Raw genomic sequence first — 25012 nt, forward strand, 5'->3', positions numbered from 1 at the left:
CCCCCCCCCCCCCCCCTCCTCGCCCCCCCTCCCCCTCTTGGGTTGTCACCTTGGGTAACAGATATGCTCTTTGAATTTATAGTCATATTTCTTTTCAGTTGTAAAAAAGGTAAACAAATATTAATGTTAATTAAAATAGATATGTTATTCAATATTAAAGGTAAATATTTCTTTTCAGTTGCTATTATCTCTCCTGCATGCATTTAACCATGGTGGGCATCAAATTTGGAAAAACTTTATTACCCAATATTTGTGTTATAGTTGCCATCCTCGTCCGTTCAATTTTAGTATACAACATTTATTTATTTTGGCCACCTTAGTTTAGCCATCCTTTCATTGGGAGATAGATCGATAGAGTAACAAACTCATAGAGAGAGAGAGAGAGAGAGAGAGAGAGAGAGAGAGAGAGAGAGAGAGAGAAGTCAGTCTTGAGATACTGAGCATCCATGTCCAAGACCATTTTCTTGGTATATGTTGAAAGATCTAGTCCCATGCTAAAAGTGCTATAAATACCAGCAGGTTGATGGCAAGTTTTATTTTCATCTCAAGGGTGTTAGTTTGATGCTCTATAAAGAAATGAGATTGTTTAAGGGTTTGGGTCTCTTCATATGGGCTGCTTCAGCCTTTCTTCTTGTTCATGAACTACACCCAGTATCTTGTGGTGGTCTAGGAAATAGGTTCGTTGAGAATGGAGACCTTGTCACCGATTTGCCTGGCCAACCAGTAGTCCAGTTCCGGCATTACGCCGGATACGTGACGGTGAACAAGAAGAATGGGAGGGCCCTCTTCTATTGGTTCTTCGAGGCTGCATCTCATGCTGATGAGAAGCCTCTAGTCTTGTGGCTCAATGGAGGTAAGGATCCTTGCTTGTTCGTGATATGATGGGGATTACAACCATCCTACTGAGCTGTTTAAATTTTGGTGTAGGTCCCAGGTGTTCCTCCGTTGGCTATGGTGCAGCGCAGGAGATTGGTCCTTTCCTGGTTGAAAAAGATGGGAGTAAGCTCAAGTTCAATCCATTCTCTTGGAACAAAGGTACTGCTTGAAATAAAATGACATACGTATATATAACATACATATATATACATATATGTAAGAGGTTTTTTGAAATTTAAACTGAAATTTGCCCGTTGAAGAACTTAATGAACGGCCGTTATCAACTTGAATGATTTGCGTGTTGAAAAAACTCAACCGGTTATCAAAACCTTCTTGAATAGAGACCAATGTTTCTTTAGGTGAAGCCTAAAAAGGGCCTCACCAAGAGGGAAAGAGAGGGTCCTCTCATTTTCATTTTTTTATAGCTAAAACGGACATTTCATACATCACGGGTACGAATACACCTAATAGAATCAGAAAACAAAACGTCCTGAAGTGCTCCGGGCATCTTTCTCTCTCCAGTCCATAGGATACCTCCTAAGTGGCTTGCAACATATGCCGCCACCCAATTGGCCGCCCCATTGGCCTCACGATATACATGCATAGCCTGGAATGTGACACCTTCCCTCGCCATCTCCTAAATGTCATGGAGCAGGGGATGAACTACTCCATAACTGCTCAAGCCCTTTCAGACCCAGCTGATCACTGTGGCCGAATCTCTCTCCAGTAGGATTGAACTCGCCTGAAGTACTCGCCGTGTGTAACTCATACCCATCCAAGCCACCCGCATCTCTGCCCCAGAAACCGAAATGTCGAAAATCTAACAGCCACCCGCTGCCACCGCACCAGAACTCGGACCTCTGATGACGAATCCAGCCCCACCTCTCCTACCTCCATCCAATATCACAGTTTCACGCGAAGAAAGAGCCTTTCAAGCCCCGTTTTCTTCCTTTTTTGTTGAAAAAGATGGGAGTAAGCTCAAGTTCAATCCATTCTCTTGAAACACAGGTATTGCTAGAAATAAAATGGCGTACATATATACACATATGCATGCATGCATATATAATAGTATGCATATATAATAATTTTGTTCTAACGAGAAGAAAGCTGATTCTTGGTGATAAAGAGACATTATCTGAGATTTGGTCTTGGAGATCAATGAGCCAAGATTTGCTCTTTCTAGATACAAGAGGAGGACTACATCAATTCAACGATATATCCGAAGGTCTATTGGCCAAAATATGGTTTAAAAACTAAACATTTATGTCTTGAATTTAATATTTAGTAGTTCTCCATTTTATGTATAGAAAAAGAATATAATAATTAGTGTGTTGAAACTCATTCAGGATGATTTTACAAAAAGAAATCCAAAGGATCTTTGCTGCTCTAGCTAGCTTAATTATCTAGTTTTCACAATAGTCTTCCACTCACCTTGGTTAAGATCTATTTGTATTGACTACCATTAAAAAAGTTTATAGTAGCCAACAACATAAACTTCTAGTATGAAGTTATAGTTTATTATACTTATTCAAAACTTGTTTAAATTATAAAATAAACTTATTCCAATTATATTATGGTATTTTATTTGTTAATAATTAATTGTTCTTGTAAAAATTCAATCCTCTTCCTTTTGGTAAAATAAATAACTCTATTTTCTTCTTTATAATATCTTGAAAATATTTTTATTTAAAATATTTAAAAATACTAATAATTTCGATATATTTATATAATCATTTAATTTTTTTCTAAAGTCCTTTAAAAATAGATAATGCATATGCTTCTTTTTATCCATGTTATAATTAAAAAGTAATGGTATTTAATATAGAATATTTTTAATACATTATATTACATATTTTATCTAAGTAGTTTTAATTTTTTACATATTTTAATCTAAATCCTTGGTTAGATCGGTCTCCATGCAAGTTTTTAATAATTATATATTGGATCAGTACCTAGTTATGGTGTGTCATCTGCAATATTGATAGTGAATTTTATACCGAGAACTATTTTTGTCTATTTATTAAACTGACTCGACTCATGTAATTTGTCCATTAAATGGTTCTGGTCAAATCAAGTTGACAATAATATATTTAACCCATAAAAAAATTTAGGTGAAAATATAATACATAATCAATTTCTTTAAATTTACTATGCTTCTAATATTCAATAAGCATTAAAGATTACCTATCTTAAAAGTAGGTACGTTATGCACCCTCTATATTAATAAATTATTTATAACACATCTTTACTAAATTAATAGTTATGAATGTTTGTAAAATTATTATAAAATAGATTAAAAATCCCAAGCTAAAGCAAACCTACATTTCTCCAACTATTTATCCAACTTGACTGATCATGTAACCCATTCAGGTAGTAGGTTTGGCCAAATGAAGTTGAAAATAGCATATTTAACCTGCTAAAATTTGTTAAGTACAAATAGAACATATAATAGTTGATCAATATATGTATTTAAAACCTCATTACTTCTAAACATCATTAGGCAAATGTAATATATTTAGTGATGAAATACTATCATCACAAAGAATCCAAATTAGTTTGCAATGATACTAATTTATCATAAAAAATAAATTATAGAAAATTAGCAATCAAAACTATTAGTTATACAATGATGTATGGGGAGCAAAATTTATTTCATCAATAAATAGTCAATATCATGCAACAAAATTGTATATAATGCTAATTAAGTTTTATTTAACTAGAAAAAAATTATCCTTACAAGATAATATCACAACATAAAAAAATATTGCAATATCTATAAATAGCCATTATAATATTATATAGGTCTTTTAAAAAAAAATTTATAACTGTTACTATAGAATATGTGGCGATTTTATGGTATATATACCATCATTATATAATAACTTTTCAGTAACACTTCTGACAAGCTGCTACAATATTATATATCTTTTATTATATTTTTTTAAAATCTATTACAAGAAAACTTTCATAGAAACACATTTTGCCGAACATTACTAAAATTCCATCGCTATAGACTATTTTTGGTGTAGCCTCCACTGTTCCGTTAGCTATGCAATGTTTAGCTCTTTGCAATGCATGAAGGTACAAAACATTTGTGGTTGCTCAATAACATAGATCTAATAATTTTAATTCTTGGCCAGCAATCCAATAAAAATATTTTAGGACCACCACTTGCTGTTTGCATCCCATAAGTAGCAGAAGATAAGTGTGTTTTTGTCATCCTTAATTTGAATGACCAACATATCATATAATTCCTAGTTTCCTTCGTTGTTATAAAAAAAGTGGTAAGCCAACTTAATTCTTCAATGATTCTAAGAACTTCACATAGGACTTCATTTAAAACATCAATATATAAACTAGATTTGATTACTTTAAATTATGTAATTAACTAATCCAAACCGCTTTTTAACAAAATTACTAACACCATGTAATCTTATACCACCAAAATAAGCATCTACATTCATAAAAATGGATAAAAAGAATGTAAGGATATAAAATATACCAGAATATGTACTTTACCTGCATAACAGTCATTCACATTAACATAACCAAGAGCAGTAACAATTCAATACACATAAACTGTCTTTGGTTAACCAAAATAAATGCGCCAATAATTGTTAACTAATTTTGTTGAGGCCAACTTACTGTTCCTTGAGTCTCCAGTAGGTGTAGGCTTTTCCTACTCAAACACAACCAGCGACTATGAGATTCTTGGAGATTCCTTTACAGGTGAACTATGTGAACTATGCTTATTGAAATACCTACTTACGCTCTTCTTATACCACAAGCATCTAAGAATTAATACCACTATTCATGTTTGCCTGAGTTTTTTAGTTTGATTTACATATTACTTACTGTTGCTGGAAATTGGACCCGGGGGCAACCTTCGGTCGAGGAGAGGGAGCGACTGTTGACTCTCACGGCGGGGCGGCGGTCTGTCGGCGGGCGGCGTCCTCCGTCCGGGGCGGTCGGAGAGAAGGAACAGCAGGTCCTCGCAGCGGGGCGGCGATCCGTTGGCTGGCGGCGTCCTCCGTCCGGGTGCCTGCACACGAACCGGTGGCCGGGTTCTCCGGCGCCGGCCCTCCGACGCTCAAGTCAGGGAGGGGGCAAATAGTGGGGAGAAGGAGATAGACAGTGATTTTTGGGTGTATGAATGTTCCAATCCCCTCTTGAGAGGCCAAGGCTCCCTTTTATATGCGGGGGTCGGTTTACCTGTGATGTAACAAGGCGAGGCCGTAGTACGGCTTGGCATGTTGTTCAGGTCGGCGCTCGGTCAGGCGAATCATTGCACTGATGTCGGCGGTATGGCCGAGATCAGAGACTTATCATAGTCGACTAGACCCTGCTGGGTCGATTTGCCGTGGAGAGCTGGGGATCCGTAGATGTCAGGAGCCATGCGCATTTATTGTGGAGTAAGTCGGAGATCCGCATTTATTATGGAGTAAGCCGGAGATCCGCATTAATGGTGGAGTAAGCCGGAGATCCGCATTTATTGTTGAGTGTGCCGGAAGATTACAGCGGCCATGCGCAATAAATGCCGGAGGGGTGTTAGAGTACGGTCCTCGGACATCGGGGTTTCTCTTAGGTCGGAGGTTTCGGGGTCGGTCGTCTCGTGGCCGAGCGTTCCGAGGTCGGACGCTGACTTCGGCTGTCCGGGGTCGGAGGTTGTACGGCTTCTTAGGGGCATTTATGTCATTTGGGGGGAAACTTTATTCCCCCCAACACTACCCCCCGACTTCCGAGTTCGAGCGGCTTGTGGGGCTCGGACGTGGGAAGTAAAGTCTGTCACTAAGGTTGGGGGGAAGGTCTCGCCCGCCCCCTTGTGCTTTCCGGAGCTTTCATGGTGAGATATGCGCCCTTTGGCGTCTCGAGGCTGCTTTATTCGGTGAGCTAATGATGGAGCTCGTATCATCATGCTTCTTGAATCGCCAGGATCATTTTACGGCGGATTAATGATGGGGGACCTCGAGCTCGTCGAGGCGGTGTCTCGATTCCGTAATCGACGTTTCTGGCTCATTAATGAGTGTGCCGTTACGGGGTTTGAAACGGACACGCGGCGCGACCCGAGGTCGGACGCTTTCGATTTCATGTTACTGGATCATAATTCCGAAGAAGTGGAGGCCTCATCGGGGCTCCACGTGTCCCAGATCTTATTAAACGAGGGGAGCGGGGGTTACGTCCGCTCGTTCCTCAAGACGATTTGATTCTGTGGATCCATGATGAGGCCCCGAGATCCGATGGGACAACGCTTCGATTTCGTATCCGATTTATCAAACCGGAGTGAATACGGTGCCTCGGCTTCCGAGGTCGACACGCGGCGCAACCCGGTCGGGGGGATGGGAACCGACCCCGTCGATCTGAGCCGTCAGGGGGGTCTATATAAACCCCACGAGTCTGCCCTAAAGGTCTTGTTTGGCCGCCTCTTATTTTCGTCGTCTTTCCCCCCTGCTTCCTCCCTCAGCTGAATCTTGCTGGTGGTGCCCGGAGCGATTTCCGGCAATGTCCAGTAGGTTTTCTTCCTGTTTTCACTAGGGTTTCCTCTTTTCTCCTCCTCGTCAACTTCCATTTTCTACTTTTAACTTTTGCTCCACTCTTCCGTGAGAATGGGTTCCGGTCCCGAAGAGGTTGGGTCAAGTCTGTCGGAAGAGGAGCTGGAGTTAATCCGCTCCCGTTTCTTCTTCCAGCCCGGGTTTTGCCTTGAAACCGCAGGGCCGGAAGACAGGGTGACGCAGCCGCCCCCAGGTCGGATCGCGGTTTACCGCGAGACACTTTGGGCGGGCCTGCGTTTTCCCACCCATGAGTTCGTGAGCAACTTGCTGGCCGAGTACCAGCTCGTCCCGGCGCAGTTGGCTCCGAACTCATGGAGGACCATAATCGGGTTTTTATCCCTGTGCCTCGGGCACGGGATCCCGATTTCGGTAGGCCTTTTTCGCCGGTGTTTTCTGTTAAAGAAAAATCCGGCGGACGTAGGGTGGTTATATTTCGCCTTTCGGGGCGGTATGTCACTCTTCCGGGGCGCCCCTTCCTCGATTCACGAGTGGAAGAGGAAGTTTTTCTTTCTGGCGTCTGCGGCGCCTTGGGGGTTCGAGCCAAGGTGGGGACACCCTCGGCTGAAGGCCCTCAACAAACTCTCCGAGCCCACAGGGAGGGAGCTGAGGACCCTGGACTCTTTGCGAGCCCTCGGGAGGGGCAACGACCTGACCGAGCTCCTGCGGGAGGACGCCCTGGCGAGCGTGGGTCTGAGCTCGGCGCGCCCCGAGGGTAAGGGCGGTTGCATTATTCTATTTATTTATTTCTTGCTCTTCGTCTTTACGGTCACTGGTCTGACTCTTAACAAAATTCTTGATTTCAGATATTCCACGCATGCCGACCAGCAACACATCACTTTTCTCTCGCCTGAGGAGGCGAGAGGCCGAGGCCGGGGGTGCTGCGCCCCAGCCTCGGAAGAGGGCGAGGACGGACGGCGCTTCTTCGTCGGCCGGGACGAGTGGCCCCGAGGCGGGGGCCCTTGCAGCCGACCCGAGGCGGGAGCGGGTTGTTGGTGATGCGGGCCCGTCGGCCCCTCCTTGCCCTACCCCCCTTGCCCAGCGGGGGGAGCCGTCCGTGGTCCGGCCGCAGCAGCCAGGACCCGGGCTTACCCGAGGCACCGAGGCGAGCAGCTCCGGGACCTCGGGTTCGATCGTGCCGAGCTCTTCCCAGGCTTTCCGAGAAGAGTCGGTCGAGCCGGATTCTTCTATTCCCGAGGGGCGCTCGGCCTTTCAAGATGCCGAGGTTGCACGCTCCATGTTGCGGCGTGCGGTGCTTCCAGCGGACCGGGCCGTGTTCCGGGGTATTTCGCTGGAGGAGGTCGTCGGCAGTGCTTACTGCAACACCGCCCGGGTAAGCTTCCTTCTTAATTTCCCCGAGTTTTTAGCGTACATATGTGCTTTTCAACTCACAATACCCTCGTTTCTTTCTTTTCAGCATATTCTCGAGCTCGACACCATGGCGTTCATCGCCCATGGGTATCGGGAAGAAGTTCAACAGCTTGGCCAGCAACTGGAGTCGGCCAAGAAAAGAGTCGCCGAGCTGGAGGCGGCGTTGGCCGCGGCCGAGGCTCGGTGGACAGCCACCGAGGCTGAGCGCCTTGCCATGGTGGGGGCGCTCGAGGAGGAGAAGGCGGCTCATGCCCTGACCAGGGCAACCATGCGCGGCACGGAGGCACGCTTAGGGGAGGTCCAGGCCAGGGTCGCGGCCCTCGAATATGAGGAGGGGGTCTTCCACCTCCGACTCGGGCAACTTGAGGCCCGGGAGAGGAGGGCCCTCGAACGGGCCGAGCATGCTGTGGAACTCTTCAAAGAGTCGCAAGAGTTCCGCGACATGTTGGAGGAGGAGACGGTCGACGGTTTCCTTCGAGGCTTCGAGAACTTCCGGGAGCAGGTGCGCCGGTACTGCCCTCAGTACGACTTCTCGACGGTCCGTCCGAGGGAGGACCGGGGCTGGGGGTCCGACGTGCAAGCCCTTTCTGCCATCCTGACGTCCGAGGCGGGAATATACGAGCAGGACCCCGCCGAGCCTTCGACGGGGGTAGCCGAGGCGGACGGTGTCATGGAGGCGGCTCCGGCGGCCGAGATCGACGCTGTCCCGGAGGCGGCGCCCGAAGCTCCTGCTCCCGGCCCCGAGCCTGTTTCGGAGGAAGATCATGAGGTCATCAATGTGCCGGATGACCCCCCGGATGTGGCTCCCGCCGCTTAGGACTTAGCATATTTTTCTTTTCTTTTTCATTGTATCCGGGGCCGGCCCTTGAGTGGCCGACTTCCAATTTTGTAATTGGCCTTCCGGCCCTTTGTTAATGAAGAAATGTTTTTGTCATTCTGTGTTCATCTTTTCCTCTGTTGTCGTGGATGAGGCTAGAACCTTAGCTAACCGCCTCGACGACCTCTAACTTCGTATTTTAATCTATGGGCTGCTTAACGAAGCTGCCCTTTTCCCTGGCTATATCTTAGCCTTCTCAGATTCCAATCGTCTCGACCAAAGGGAGCTCCGAGCTTAGGTTTCTAGAAAATTTCTCTAAGTCCTATAACTCGGATCTTAGAGTCGTGGGAGTTGCCATGTTTGGCCTTTAGGAAAATCTTAAGGCACCGAGGTCGGGCCTTAGCCACTTCAAGTGGGACCGGAATAGGTCTATTCGTGCCGCTATTCGGAGAGTTTAGTCGGGTTTCCGAACTCAACTCCGAACCTCTCATAGGGAGCGCGGGCTAATAAACAAGTTATTGCCGAAGGTTTTCATAGTTATCGTTCTCGGATCTTGCCGAGATTTCGGTGAACAAGGCTGGGATTCCCAAAGATTGTCTTGGTACCTGTGCTTGGCTGGTACATTCGTGGCCGGGACCACTTTCTCAGCTGGACGTCGGAGTTTACTTAGAAGAGCCGAGTTGGGCCCTACTTTATGAAGCCTTAGTACGGATTGCGGAGACTTGACGAACAGAGCAGGCATAATGAAGTTGGGAGGTCGGTCTTAAGCCGACCCAACGAAGAAGCCCGGCTTTGGGGCAAAATAAGACTCCAACATTGGACGAGATCCCGCTCGGCAATATGTAGATAAAATTTGACAAGGAAGGCGTCTAGTTGGGTGTACCTCTTGCATTCTCGGGGTCATGCTTCGCATGGTGGAGTAGGTCGCTTCCCTTCCTCGTCGACCTCCGGAGTCATTTTTGACTTGTAAAAGGGGCTCGGGCTTCCCATGGACCCGACGACTCCTGCCGGAGTTGAGAGGATCTGGGGAGGCTCTGTTGATTTGTAGCCCTTTTTGAGATCGAGGGGGCTTAAGACCCTATGGTCGGACCTCGGAGCGCCTCAACCTTGGTCGAGGGATCTCACGTCAGGTCGGCGGATTCGTGGACGCTTTGCTGACCTGTGATACCTCCCGAGGTCGAGGGAGTCTGGTTCTCTACGGTCGACCCTCGGGGCATCCCGACCTTAGTCGAGGGATCGTTCGCTTCGGGGATCGGGGATCGTCGACCGCTCCCGGGGGTCCACTTTGCGGCGCCCCGGGTGGAGCCACCCTTTCCACCCCTCACGGTGCCTTTCCGAGGTCGAGGGAGTCTGGTTCTCTACGGTCGACCCTCGGGGCATCCCGACCTTAGTCGAGGGATCGTTCGTCAGGTCGGCTGGTCTGGGCACGCTCTACCGACCGGCGACGCTTCCCGAGGTCGAGGGAGTCTGGTTCTCTACGGTCGACCCTCGGGGCATCCCGACCTTAGTCGAGGGATCGCTCGCTTCAGGGATCGGGGATCGTCGACCGCTCCCGGGGGTCCACTTTGTGGCGCCCCGGGTGGAGCCACCCTTTCCACCCCTCACGGCGCCTTCCCGAGGTCGAGGGAGTCTGGTTCTCTACGGTCGACCCTCGGGGCATCCCGACCTTAGTCGAGGGATCGTTCGTCAGGTCGGCTGGTCTGGGCACGCTCTACCGACCGACGACGCTTCCCGAGGTCGAGGGAGTCTGGTTCTCTACGGTCGACCCTCGGGGCATCCCGACCTTAGTCGAGAGATCGCTCGCTTCGGGGATCGGGGATCGTCGACCGCTCCCGGGGGTCCACTTTGTGGCGCCCCGGGTGGAGCCACCCTTTCCACCCCTCACGGCGCCTTCCCGAGGTCGAGGGAGTCTGGTTCTCTACGGTCGACCCTCGGGGCATCCCGACCTTAGTCGGGGAGGCGCTACGGGGGGCCGCGAAGGTACTACTCCGTTGTTGGTGTTGAGCGCCACGGGGGACTGCGAAGGTACTACCCCGTCTTCCCGAAGTGTCGAGGGGTCTGGGCACGCACTGTCGACACTCGGGGCATCTCGACCTTCGTCGAGGAATCTTGCTCCAGTCGACGTTTCACCGTCCTGTGATTCTTCCCGAGGTCGAGGGAGTTTGGGACTCTACGGTCGAGCCTCGAGGCATCCCGATTTTGGCCGGGGAATCTGAGGATCACAGACGACCCAATATTAGAAGAGGATTACAGTCATCAAAATGAGAGAAATATTTGCAGAAAAAGGAGCTGAGTCCATTATCCTGATTATCTTGAACCCCTTGGGGTTTCACTGGTAGTACATTCGTAAATTCTCGGAGTTCCAGCTTCGTGGGATCAGAGTCCCTTCCAGGGACTTTAATTTGTACGCCCCTGGCCGTTGTACCCGGGCGATTTGATACGGTCCTTCCCAGTTTGGGGCGAGCTTTCCTAGCTCGGTCGATTGAGAAGCCTCGGCTTTCCTGAGGACGAGGTCCCCTACTTTGAAGAGCTTGGGCTTAACTCTGGAGTTGTAGTATTGGGCCGTTCGCTGTTGATATCTCGCCATGCGCACCCGGGCGACCTCTCTTGTCTCTTCGACGAGGTTCAACTTGCTCCTGAGCTGGGAGGAATTGGTATCGGGGTCGTAATGCTCCACCCTCGGAGAAGGCAAGCTGATCTCCAATGGGATGACGGCCTCAGAGCCGTATGCTAGGTTGAAGGGGGTCTCTCCCGTGGGCAGTCGGAACGTGGTCCGGTACGCCCAAAGGACATTGTACAAGTCCTCGACCCACTGTCCTTTGGACCGATCAAGCCTAGCTTTGAGTCCCTGCAAAATAGTTCGGTTAGTTACCTCAGTTTTCCCGTTTGTCTGGGGATGGGCAACCGAGGTGAAGCGATGATCAATGCCGAGCTCAGAGCAAAACTCCCTGAAATGAACATTGTCAAATTGTCGACCATTGTCAGATATAAGGATACGGGGTAGTCCGAATCGGCAGATTATAGACTTCCACACGAAGTCCCGCATCTTTTGCTCGGTGATCCGGGCAACAGGTTCGGCCTCGACCCATTTGGTGAAGTAGTCGATGGAGACGACCAGGAACTTTCTCTGTCCGGTGGCCAGGGGAAAGGGCCCCAGGATGTCGATCCCCCATTGGGCAAACGGCCAGGGGGCGATGATGGAGGTCAGCAGAGCTGAAGGTCGGCGCTGGATATTGGCGTTTCGTTGGCACCGATCGCACTTGCGGACGAAATCTGTTGCGTCCTTCTGGAGTGTGGGCCAGTAGTATCCCTGCCGCAGGATCTTATGGGCCAAGGCTCGACCCCCCAGGTGATTTCCGCAGATCCCTTCATGGACCTCTCGGAGGGCGTAGTCCGCCTCGGAGGGGCGGAGGCATCTGAGAAGGGGAGAAGTAAATGATCGTCGATAGAGTTTATTCTCGTACAAGACATACCGGGGAGCCTGGCGCTTGATTCGGCGAGCCTCCGTCTCGTCATGAGGTAGAGTTCCGTCCTGAAGATAGCAGACGAGCCCGTCGATCCAGCTTGGCTCGGAGTCGACGCACATAGTGGGCTCGGGTTCCTCCGTGCTGGGGACCCGAAGATACTCGAGCGCTTTTCCCTTGGGAAGCTCGCTCATGCGGGAGGTGGCCAGTTTGGATAGCTGGTCTGCCCTGAGATTTTCCGCTCTGGGAATATACTGAATATTGAAAGAATTCAGGGCAGATGTGAGTTCCCGCACCTTTTGGAGATACTTTTGCATGGATGGCTCTTTAGCTTCAAAATCTCCTTGGACCTGGTTCACCACCAGCTGGGAGTCGCTGAAGGCCGTCAGGTCTCCCACTTTTAGTTCTTTCGCCAGCTTGAGCCCGGCGATGAGAGCCTCATACTCGGCCTCATTGTTCGAGGCCGGAAACTCGAGGCGCAGAGCTTGCTCGGCCACCACTCCATCTGGACTGGTGAGGATAAGTCCGGCCCCGCTGCCCCCCGGGGTCGAAGACCCATCCGAGTGCAGGACCCATTGCTGCTTCGGGGTCTCCTCCACGGACTCAGATGGCGGCTCGAGGTCGTCCGGAAGGGTGCACTCCACGATGAAGTCGGCGAGTATCTGAGCTTTGATAGCCGGCCTGGGCCGATATTCTAGGTCGAATTTTCCGAGCTCGACCGCCCATTTGGCGATCCTCCCCGCACGATCCGACCTCTGCAATATCTGCTTCATAGGCTGGTCGGTTAATATAGCTATCGTGTGGGCTTGGAAGTAAGGCCTGAGTCTCCGAGCCGAGATGATGAGAGCGAAGATGGTCTTCTCAAGTTTAGAATATCGGGTCTCAGCATCCCTGAGAACCCGGCTGGTATAATAGACCGGCTTTTGGAGCTTGTCTTCTTCCCGGACGAGTACCGAGCTTACTGCAGCTGGGGAGACGGCCAGATATAAGTAAAGAATTTCGCCCTTCTGGGGCTTGGTGAGCAGCGGGGGAGAGGCCAGAAGGCGCCGAAGCTCTTCAAAGGCTTGCTGGCATTCTTCTGTCCACCGGAAGTCTTTCGGCCGTTTGAGGCTCTTGAAGAAGGGGAGGCAACGCTCGGCTGATCGAGAAACAAACCTTCCCAGGGCGGCTACCCGCCCCGCGAGCCGCTGCACCTCCTTAACTGTCTTTGGAGGCGACATCTCTTGCAGTGCCCGGATTTTCTCAATTCCGCGTTGGGTCACTATGAAACCCAGGAACTTGCCCGAGGTGACCCCGAACGCGCACTTCGCCGGATTGAGTTTCATTTGGTATTTTCTGAGCTTGGCGAATGTCTCGTTGAGATCGGCTATGTGGTGTTCCGCCGCTTGGCTCTTTACCAGCATGTCGTTCACATAGACTTCCATGTTCCGGCCGATCTGGTCTTTAAAGATTTGGCTGACCAGTCTCTGATAGGTGGCCCCAGCATTTTTCAGGCCAAAGGGCATCACCTTGTAGCAGTAGGTGCCCTTGTCGGTGATGAAGGCCGTCTTCTCCTCGTCTTCTGGCGCCATTCGGATTTGGTTGTATCCTGAAAAGGCGTCCATAAAAGTTAGCAGTTGGTGTCCTGAAGTGGAGTCGACGAGCTGGTCGATGCTCGGGAGAGGAAAGCTGTCTTTTGGGCAGGCCTTGTTCAGGTCGGTGTAGTCCACGCACATACGCCATTTTCCGTTGGCCTTCTTTACGAGGACTACGTTGGCGAGCCAATCCGGGTAGGAGACCTCCCGGATGAAGCCGGCTCCGAGGAGTTTGTCCACCTCCTCGGCCGCAGCTCGTTGTCGCTCAGGGGCGGAGCCTCTTTTCTTCTGCTTTACAGGCCTGCTGGTTGGCCTCACCTGGAGTCGGTGGACCATGACCTCGGGGTCAATTCCTGGCACGTCCGCGGGCGACCAGGCAAAGACGTCAGCGTTGTCCCGCAGGAAGCTGACGAGGCGATTCCTCTCAAGGGCGCCGAGGCCGGAGCCAACCTGCACGGTTAGCTCGGGAAAATTTTCTTGTAGTGGGATTTGAATGAGGAGCTCACCGGGCTCTACTTGCTTCTTCCAGAGAGTGTCCCTCGCATCGAGGGTTTCTATGGGCAGTGAAGGGCCCATCGGGCGGTCTGGTGCCTCGGCTGGTTGCTTTACTGTGTGGGCCGCCATGTAGCATTGCTTGGCGACCAGTTGGTCTCCGCGGACCTCGCCCACTCCTTGGCCGGTGGGAAACCGCATGAGCAAATGGCGAGTTGAAACCACGGCTCGAAGGGCGTTTAACCCTGGGCGCCCAAGGATGGCGTTGTAGACCGAGGGCAGATGGACCACCAGGAAGTCCATCCTCACAGTGCTCTCCCGGGGGGCGAGGCCAACTGTGACAAGGAAGCTAGCCTCACCTTCAACCGGGACCGCATCTCCGGTAAACCCGACCAGCGGGGCATTGATTCTCCGGAGGTGTCCTTCTGTCAACCCCATTTTTTGGTAGGCATGGTAGTACAAAATGTTGGCTGAGCTTCCATTGTCAACTAGGACACGCTTTACATCAAACCTATTTACAATCATTGAGATGACCACAGCGTCATCGTGAGGGGTCTCGACCCCTTCTAAGTCCTCGTCCGAGAACGAGATGACTTCATCAGTGCGTGGGCGCTTCGGGGGTGCTCCCTGGGCGGCTGTTCCTGCCGAGGTCCGCCCAATCATGTTGATGGTGCCGGCGATAGGCCTGTTGCCGCCAGGATTTTCGGTTGGTGCGACATTCTCCGCCGGCCTCCTTTCCTCATGTCGGTTCCTCACGAACCGGTTGAGTACTCCCCGTCTGATGAGCGCTTCTATCTCGTCCCGGAGTTGGAAGCAGTCCTCCGTGTCGTGCCCGCGATCTCGGTGGAAGCGGCAGTACTTCCTGGAATTTCAGGAAAATCCCGTGTCTCGCATAGGAGGCGGGGGTCGGAAGAAGTCCCGACCCTCAATTTCCATCAGGATCTCGGCCCGAGGAGCATTGACGGGTGTATAGTTCTCGTACCTCGCCTGGTACGTCCGGGGCCGCGGTGGAGACCTCGGACGAGGAGGTGTCCTCTGCTGAGGTCGCCCCTGCTGACGGGGCGGGCTCCTCAGTCTGGAGAGATTCTTCTCTCGGCGGGGAGACCGGCTCCTTTGTCGACCGCGCTCCTCGCGGCGCTTCTTCCGCTTCTTCGAGGTGGGCTCGATTGCCCCCCGCCTGGAGGCGACTGCCTCCTCGGCCTTGGCGTACTTCCGGGCTCGGGCCAGCATTTCGGTGAAGTCGGCCGGGAAGCTCTTCTCGATGGAGAAGAGGAATCGGTAGGAGCGGACCCCAGTCTTCAGAGCCGACATGGCTATCGACTGGTCTAGCTCGCGAACCTCCCATGTGGCGGCGGTAAAGCGGTCCAGGTACTCTTTGAGGGACTCCCCCTCCTTCTGCTTGATGTCTAGGAGGGAGTCTGATGTCCGTCGCTGGCGCCGGCTGGCAGCAAAGTTGGTGGCGAACTGCCTGCCGAGCTGCTCAAAAGAGGACACCGTGTTCAGCTTCAGACCAGAGAACCAAAGCCGAGCGGTCCCTCGGAGGGTTACTGGGAAGGCCTTGCAGAGTATGGCCTCCGAGGACCCTTGTAGGGCCATGAGGGCCCGATAACTCTCCAAGTGGTCGAGGGGGTCGGTGATTCCGCTGTAGGGCTCCACCTGAGGCATTTTGAACCTCGCGGGAACTGGCTCGTCCTCGATCTGGCGGGAGAAGGGGGACTTGGTAGTGAACTCAAAGTCCCCTTCCTGTCTTGCCTTCTTGCTGTGGAGTGCCGCAATCTGGCGCTCCAGATACTCGACTTTTCGGTCGAGCTCCCCCACCCGTGGGATTGTCGCTGTGGTTTGCGCCAGCTCACGGTGATCCGGGGCCGACTCCGCCTCAGAAAGTTGGGGTCTCCGGTCGAAACCTTCTCCCGGTAACTCTCTCCGGGGAGAAGCTCGTTCTCCATTGTTGGCTCTGGAGGAGCCATGCAAATTTTGGCTGGGGAGAACCGGGCCGTTGGGGAGACACTCCGGCGGGGCCTGGGCCTGCGGGGGAAGTGCCGGTAAAGCCTCCACGCACCGCAGGCCCTGAACGGCGGCGGCCAGGGCCTGGACTTGCTGTGCCAGGGCATTGAACTGTTCCGGCTGGACCTGAGGAGCTGGGTCAGCCGGAGTTGGAGAATTCTGGACGGAGTGTCCAGGACTTTGCGGGGGACGCCGGGAGACGTTAAAGGCTCCCTTAGGTCTCAACTTCATGACTGCTACTCGGTCCCTTCCTCTAGCGCCAACTGTTGCTGGAAATTGGACCCGGGGGCAACCTTCGGTCGAGGAGAGGGAGCGACTGTTGATCCTCACGGCGGGGCGGCGGTCTGTCGGCGGGCGGCGTCCTCCATCCGGGGCGGTCGGAGAGAAGGAACAGCAGGTCCTCGCAGCGGGGCGGCGATCCGTTGGCTGGCGGCGTCCTCCGTCCGGGTGCCTGCACACGAACCGGTGGCCGGGTTCTCCGGCGCCGGCCCTCCGACGCTCAAGTCAGGGAGGGGGCAAATAGTGGGGAGAAGGAGATAGACAGTGATTTTTGGGTGTATGAATGTTCCAATCCCCTCTTGAGAGGCCAAGGCTCCCTTTTATATGCGGGGGTCGGTTTACCTGTGATGTAACAGGGCGAGGCCGTAGTACGGCTTGGCATGTTGTTCAGGTCGGCGCTCGGTCAGGCGAATCATTGCACTGATGTCGGCGGTATGGCCGAGATCAGAGACTTATCATAGTCGACTAGACCCTGCTGGGTCGATTTGCCGTGGAGAGCTGGGGATCCGTAGATGTCAGGAGCCATGCGCATTTATTGTGGAGTAAGTCGGAGATCCGCATTTATTATGGAGTAAGCCGGAGATCCGCATTAATGGTGGAGTAAGCCGGAGATCCGCATTTATTGTTGAGTGTGCCGGAAGATTACAGCGGCCATGCGCAATAAATGTCGGAGGGGTGTTAGAGTACGGTCCTCGGACATTGGGGTTTCTCTTAGGTCGGAGGTTTCGGAGTCGGTCGTCTCGTGGCCGAGCGTTCCGAGGTCGGACGCTGACTTCGGCTGTCCGGGGTCGGAGGTTGTACGGCTTCTTAGGGGCATTTATGTCATTTGGGGGGAAACTTTATTCCCCCCAACACTTACATTTTTGTCATGCTTCTTTTATGGAATTTGAAGTATAGCACATTTAGCACCCTTTTTCACAACAAAATATCATCAAATAAAAAAAGTTGCCCACTGAAAGGAAGAGTTATATAATTATAATCTGATGTTGGAGATTGTCATAGGTTGAAGGCGAGAGACAAGCATTGCAGCGAGACAACATGTTCATGCAAATTAGTTTGTGGTTCTATTTAATTTTTGTAGCACTAATGAACTTTTAAAGAAAATGAATGACCTTAACTTGTTTTACCTTTTACTTAGTAATTTCTTTGATTTTATAGTCATAAATTTTTAATTTTCTGACTTATATCCATATTTATATTCATACTTTTAGTATCGGATTTATATCAGTATCTATATAGAAAAATATTGATATAAATTTTTGCATCCGACTAACATTCATATTCGTATATGTATTCATCAAATAAAACAAATATGGATATGGATATGCCGGTATCCAATCCGTATCCGATCTGGTTTAGCCTTAGGTCTTAAGTGGAATAGAAAATTTTTCACCTCTAAAAATATAGCAGCCCATTCTTTTGCAGTGATCACCCTCTAGTAGCCATTGTTGTCTAGTACCGAAGATGCTTGGTCCTTGAAAATAACAGTCACCTCCCACCAAACCTTCCCATATACAAAGGATATGGCATCAGAAGAGCCCAACCTTCAATACTTCAAACAAGGTTACTTCTTTGCATCAACATACCTGTGCAGCGCACGCACATCTCACTGGTTTTTCTAAAAATATTCCACTCTATTTCGAGATTTAAGAAATGATTAAAACATGAGAAATATAGAGAGTAAAATATACTCTTTAATTAAAACATAATATGGGTGTGTAATTTGTCTGATCTATTCATTATAAATATATTCTTAAATAAAACATACATATTATTTTAATAATTTTAACAAATTATCATGAAAGCATTATGGAAATACGCTAACATAGTTAATTTCTTTAATGTTTACAAATTTACTAGGCATATGCAGCAATACAGGTGATCTATGATAAATTTTAATTTTTTGTTCTTTGTTAAACTGCAGAAAAATATAGCATGTTTCAAATTTCTTGGGAGTTTCCTTTCTGTGCCAAGATTTGTTGATTTAAACAAAGTTTTGTTTATTTTCTTCGTATCCAATTTTAAAAATGTGCAGTTGTAATTTGAATTCGTACCCATCACATCTTCATTTGCTCTATTATATAGACTTCATCATCCATGTGATGGATGAGGTAGAAGTCTCTATAACTAGGTAACTTTTGCATGCCTTAGAGTCACAAGTTTGGTATAACAACAATTTGGTTTGGGGAAAGATTCAGAATTTGGATGTTAATGTTGTAACTTCAGCAATATCTGGAAGGAATTGGGATACTTAAAGTTTAGAAAAACAAAGTAGAAGAAGACAAGGTACATGTAATATGAACATTAAATGTTTTGCTCGTGCAAGAAAAAAAAAAGGGAGAACTAAGAGTACCAAACAGTTGCAAACAAAATCAGCACTAACAGCAACGAGTAATATCATTAAGTTGTAATCAGTAAGCTTTTAGTGAAAAATATGTACAGAAATCATGAGTAATTCGAGAACATGTCAATAATTACGAGAATATTATTAGTAGTATATGTTGGGTGAGCGTGTGCATGTGTACTCACTAGCTAGAGATGCACTTAATTTGTCAATATGACTTCACCTAGTTATAATCATTTTTAGCTTTTTGGAGTTCTTACCTTGCTTCGTTGTTATTTCTATGGAACCATTGTTGATTAGCAAATGATACATACACTTTTCTGCACAACTGGTTCGAAAAGTTCCCATCCTACAGAAACCGAACCTTTTACATGGCAGGAGAGAGCTATGCAGGTATGCTTCAGCTCTGGACTCTTTTGGTGTTTAATTTGTTGCTTCATAAGTCTAATATTCTCTGGTACTGCACTGCCAGGAAAGTATGTTCCGGAGTTGGCTGAGCTCATCTATGACATGAACAAGAATCCTTCATTGTTTATAGACCTCAAGGGTTTCTTGGTATTCCTCCCTCTTGTGTTTTATTATCTATAATCTCCAGTCTGATTTCAGCCCATAACAGCAATTAAAATTCCTTTATTTCTTCTATGGATGTTGATTAGTGGACAACATCGGTTTACTGCTTAAATAAGTTAATCATATGTTCAACAAGCATCTGTCATTAGTCCTGCAAGACTGAGCAGTGACATGTCTTGCTTACCAAATTTTTATGAAGCATACATAGCTTGACTGATAAGATTCAATGGCGCATGTTTCTCATAGTCAAGGATACCGAAACTAACAAGGCTGTAAGGTTTTCTTGATTGTCTCCTTGTATGTTATGTCTGCGGTAATTTTCACACACAAGTAGTCTGATGGATGGATGTCTCATGATCTCATTAACTCGAGTTCACTATTCTTGTTCCTGTTTTTTGTAGTTGGGTAATCCTGAAACCTCTGATAGTCATGACTGGCAAGGTTTGGTGGATTATGCTTGGAGCCATGCCATCGTCTCGGATGCAACACATGACATCACCAGAGATAACTGCAAATTTGACAGTGATGACCCATGGAACAACACTAAATGTCGGGATGCTGTCGAGAGGTCCTTAAACAATATGGTGAAATTGATATCTACAGTCTATACACTCCAACCTGCATCCAGAACTCATCAGGTTCCAACAATGGTGGAAGAAGACTACTCATGTTCAAGTCCACCTCCAAGATGGTAAGAGACTTGTTGATTGCAGTTTTAGTTGCCACCACCAATTACCTATAAATATTGCAACAGACCACTCCGTTTTCCACAAGGATCTGACATTTTTCTGAGAGTTCACAAAAAAGACTAATGCCTGAGCAATATTGATAATTATTTTGAAGGGAAAATTTCCAAATAAGAATGATTATTTGAAATTACCTACCAAAACAAGATTATTTTTAGTCATATAAAATATATAATTCTTCTTCATTATGAAGTGCGGACACATTATGGTGATCAAATAAACAGTATCAATTTCAATAATAAATACCAAGTTATCATAATGATTTTATGGAAATATATGCAAAGTGCTTGATCATTTCAATGTTTATCGAGATTTTTAAATTTTTATGAGCTATGATACTAGGTATCCTATACAATTTTAATTCAAGAATTTCCCATATAAAATGTGAGAGAAGCAAAATTGTTTTAAATATCTCAGGAGTTTACTGCATAATAATAACCCAAAAATCGGATTTTTTTACTGCGCCTACAATGATTGACTATGATTAACATGATTGATTAGATACCGAGGATCATGGGTAGCTACGATCCATGCCTTGATGGTTACACAACATCTTTCTACAACAGACCAGATGTTCAGAAGGCCCTCCATGCTAGTGATGGCCACAACATCAGGAACTGGAGCATCTGCAAGTAACTCTCTCTCTCTCTCTCTTTCTATGTGTGAGTGTGTTTTTCTTATTTTTGGTGATTGTGCTTATAGAAATGTTTAAACTGAGCACAGCAAACAAATTTTTAACGAGTGGAAGGACTCGATGCCCTCTGTTCTCCCCATATACAAGAAGCTGATTGCAGGAGGGCTCAGGATATGGGTCTATAGGTATGATCTCGAAGCTGACATCCCATGATCCATCAGCTTACTATGTTAATATTTCCATGATCATGACATCCATGAAATCCTTGTTTGCTTGTCCAGTGGTGACACAGATGGAAGAGTCCCAGTGCTGTCAACAAGATACTGTTTGGACACCCTAGGATTGCCTACAGTTGGTCCCTGGAGGCCATGGTACCATAAGAAACAGGTGCTGCAGTGAATCATACATCACTTGATTTATGATGCACTGACATATTCATGCATACGAGTGCCGACAGGTGCACGCATGCATGAAACCACATACTTCGATTCTACGTAAACCGATGTGCTAACAAAAATCTGGTACATTTCGTCCCCAGGTGGCTGGATGGCTACAAGAGTACGAGGGGCTAACTTTTGCAACATTTAGAGGAGCTGGCCATGATGTGCCAACGTTCAAACCAAGCAGTTCCTTGGCTTTCTTCACTGCCTTTCTTGCTGGCAAAGCTCCGTCGTCTACCCGTTGAGTAAAACATTTCTCTGAAGGTCTAAAATCAATGGCTTCGTTGCAAGCTACTCAGCTCAAGAATGTAGTTTGATGGTGAATAAACTGGACACAATTTAAAAACAAAAAATAATGTAGAATTGTTGATCTAATCCAAAGTCATTATCTTAGTGAACAACTTGTTTGAACTAATTGTGATTGCGTCAAGAAATAATGTAGCATTTCTTGACTTCGTGCATTTTTATTTTCAGGCCCCAGTCAAAATGAGTTCTCATTTAGTCACACCTCTGATCTTAGATCATATGTTACAATTGATTATAATCTCAAGCCATGAACATTCTTGCATGCATCCACTTTATCTTCATTTACTTCTCCATTTTATCCTATAATATTGTATCATATTGTAATGAAAATATGAACAGTTCGTCATTTCTCAAGAGGTAATATTATTACCTCAATAACAGGGTAAGGGTATCTCTTTCGAGAGCTATTATTGCATATGCAGTTTTCAATTATAGTCAACCAAACAAAGCCCATTTCTATGGCTGCAATTCTAATTATAATTTAATTTTAGGCAATTGAATCACTGGCAATGAAATGGTGCCTTACTATAAACCCAAATTACAGGTACAGTAACCAATCCACAATAACTTTACACTTGAGACAATTGGCACCTCTTAATGTTTAATAGACCAAGATTTAATGAAATAGAAAAATCTTGATAAAAAAAAAACTATTTTCAGATTTTCTAGAACAAAATTGAGTTCAATTATTCCAAATCTAATATTTCTAGTTACCATGCATGTATCATAACTGATTCTTAACAAATGCCCCAGGTCATTCATTAACAAGACCCTATCTTCAGAAATGGAAACTTATATTGAGAACGAAGTCTTGCAACATCGGCATAATGTTCTCGACAGACTCAAGCAAGCAAATTTATGTCTATCATAAAAGACACAGAGCAACAACTATAAAAAATTATTTGTATCAAAGCACCCCCTCAAATCCAACTTGCATCTTGATAGATGGAGAAATTGCTGATTGTTGATTTTCTTTTTCCCAATAAATTATGAACCAGATCAACAGTTCTCTTCCAAAGAATATTGTCTCCATTAGTTAGCTGCGACAGACTCTGATTGTAGTTTTGATTTTTCTAAGAAACCTTAATAAGAAATCGAAGGACGTATCTGAAAAGTAATGACTATAGAAAGACTAGGCATCCTTACCATCCCACCCACCACCACTCCAGAAGCGAAGCTCCTTTGCCGAAGTAGTCAAAAAGCCATCACGAAGACACTGCCACCTCTCTGGGCATGTCGCATTGAAATCTGAGAAACTGCTCAGGTATGGCCGCGGACTGCTTGCTGCAGCCCCAACCATACCGACCACCATCTCATCCTACAACCTCTCGGGTCCTCCAAAACCTCACCTCCATCTATTCAAAGCAAGGGTTTGGCTTCGCTGTGGAGGAGGAGACCACTACAAGGCCTCATGCAGGATGTGGCCATGAATTGTATATTTATTGACATGAAAAGATAAACTAGGTGAACAAAGTGAAACACATCCTTGTTGGCTACAATAACGAGGAATATGAATAGATAAGTCATACAATACTAAAGTTTAGTAGTAATCTGATTTTAGTCCTGGCGAGGAGGCGTTAAATATTCAAAAGAAAATCAGTTGTACATCTCCGATGAGCAAAGAACCATCACCATTATATCCACCAACAGGGTAGAACTCCCCACAGGCCACACTTCTTCAAGAGGGAAAATAACCTTGAAGGGGAGAAGTTGGCTATAACATCACTTACAAATCCCAATACTTTTCAACAAGGTAATATTTTCAAATAAAAACACATTAATTATGTAACTATAAAGATATTGTAAACCCCGGCCCATCTGGAGACTTGGAAGGAATGGCGGTGGAGATCGGCAACTGTTGAGGCGGTTATAACCGCCTGACAACCACGATCACCACCACCTCTCTCTCCCGCCGAGGTCTATAAGAACCAAGGACTCTTCTCTCACCCCCTCTCATTCCCTTCTCCTTCTGTGTGAGAAGCCGGATCGAGAGCAGTGGCGCCGGAGGAGGAGGGAGCTCGTCCCCGCACTGCGTCGCCGGAGCAGATGCAGCAGCTCGCCGGAAAAGCCCCACAGCTCCTTCCCGGAGCTAGGTGAGTCTTCTGATCACTCTATCCCTCTCATTTCATATTTCGATCTATTCGGATGAGTGATCAAAACAAAAGAGAAATAAAGAAATAATAGTAAAGAAGAGAAGGAAGAAGATGAGGAGGAGGGAAGGGGGAGGTACAACCTGCAGTGTTTGGCCTCTGAGCCAACATTGACCCCGATCGTTGATGGCCGAAGACTATTCTCCTCCCGATCATCTTCTTTCCTTATTAGCCAAACCCTAACCGAGCACATCTAGATTTGGTAGCTGAGAAGATGGTCGCCGTTGGAGGTGTTCTCCTCCCCCTCTGCTGCGACAGACTCGGAGAACCGTTGGCTCGGCCGCAGCCGCCATTGGTCTCGGCGAGGGTTGCGGCATGGCCGAGGGGCTCTCCCCTCTCTCGGGTGACTGGTTTCGGAGACCCTGTTTCCCAGAAGGGGGGAGAACAGAAGAAGAAGGGGGAAGATGAAGAGGATGGGGGGGTCGGCTGCTACAGGCCGAGCAGCGGGTGATGTTGGCCGGCCGCCGGCACCGCCGACCTCGGACTCGGCTTCCTCCCGAGCACTTCCGAGTTTGCCCCCTGCCCCATGGGAAGAGAGGAGAAGAGGAGGGAGAGGAGATTGGGACGGGAGGAAGAAAGGAGGAGAAGAAGCTTCGGGAAGGGAGAAGAGAAGAAAAAGAAAAGAAAAAGAAGAAAAGAAAAGAAAAGAAAAGAAAAGAAAAGAAAAAGAAAATAAAATAAAAAATGGATGTGGGCCGAATTGGGCTTGATTTCGGCGGTGGGCTTCAAATGAACAAGGCTTTAAAGGCCTGAGGCCGGACTAGGCCCTCGTCTGAGCCCAATATTCTTAAACCCAGAATTAACTGAGCCAGAAGCTGAATCAGATTTGAGTCAGAGGTTGAATCAAGTCTGAACCAGAAGCTGACCCAGACCAGAACCAGAAATTAAATTGAGTCATGGGCCTGAATCAGAAATTGAATTAGGCTATGGACCCGAAAATGAAATTGAGCCCTATGGATGGGTTGTAAATGACTTTAAGATTATAAATGAATAAAGATTAAATGTGCAAGTGACATGTAATTTAATGATCTTGCTAGATATTGGAGAATTGGCATTTGGGTGAGCAAATTAAGGTAAGTAACATGTCTTAATCTTATTATGGATCATGTATCACGTTTTATATGGTGAAAAAGTATTATTTATAGAATTGGAATTGTGTATATGAATTGTGGAAAATATAAGTAACCCGGATATAATCTTATGTTTTATCAAATACTTGTGACTATTTGATTATGAAATTGTATATGATTATTTATATTTTCACAAAATTAGGATCCAACATGTGTTAGCAAATGATTGCATGATTTTGGATAAATAGCATCCATAATGATTATTATATTATTTACACATTATTATGATGAGGTAGAAAGATGCATGGAAAGAAAAATAAAGTTTTCAG

The 25012-nt window shown here is 47.3% G+C and overlaps 1 protein-coding gene and 1 long non-coding RNA gene across 2 annotated transcripts; one reads left to right on the forward strand and one right to left on the reverse strand.

The window, feature by feature from the left end:
- The first annotated feature begins 576 nt into the window (after positions 1-576).
- On the forward strand, positions 577-21116 carry LOC120110007 (putative serine carboxypeptidase-like 30). Its single transcript, XM_039123968.1, has 7 exons — positions 577-853; positions 928-1035; positions 19240-19322; positions 19739-19921; positions 20585-20715; positions 20807-20902; positions 20999-21116. The coding sequence occupies exons 1-7, from the start codon at positions 577-579 to the stop codon at positions 21114-21116; spliced, it is 996 nt and encodes a 331-aa protein (XP_038979896.1).
- Positions 21117-22928: 1812 nt separating this feature from the next.
- On the reverse strand, positions 22929-24204 carry LOC120109924. The gene is made up of 2 exons (XR_005510737.1): positions 23697-24204; positions 22929-23600 (listed from the first exon to the last, which is right to left on the reverse strand). It is a non-coding gene; the product is annotated as an uncharacterized LOC120109924 (long non-coding RNA).
- Between the last annotated feature and the right edge of the window lie 808 nt (positions 24205-25012).

Source organism: Phoenix dactylifera, chromosome 2, assembly GCF_009389715.1.
Source record: "Phoenix dactylifera cultivar Barhee BC4 chromosome 2, palm_55x_up_171113_PBpolish2nd_filt_p, whole genome shotgun sequence".
Taxonomy (NCBI): Eukaryota; Viridiplantae; Streptophyta; class Magnoliopsida; order Arecales; family Arecaceae; genus Phoenix; species Phoenix dactylifera.

Bases quoted from the DNA above. Each gene is read 5' to 3' on its own strand.
- LOC120110007 (XM_039123968.1), top strand. From the start codon at position 577: ATGAGATTGTTTAAGGGTTTGGGTCTCTTCATATGGGCTGCTTCAGCC. The intron at 854-927 runs GTAAGGATCCTT...ATTTTGGTGTAG, and splicing joins AGTCTTGTGGCTCAATGGAG to GTCCCAGGTGTTCCTCCGTT. The intron at 19,922-20,584 runs GTGAAATTGATA...ATGATTGATTAG, and splicing joins AGAGGTCCTTAAACAATATG to ATACCGAGGATCATGGGTAG.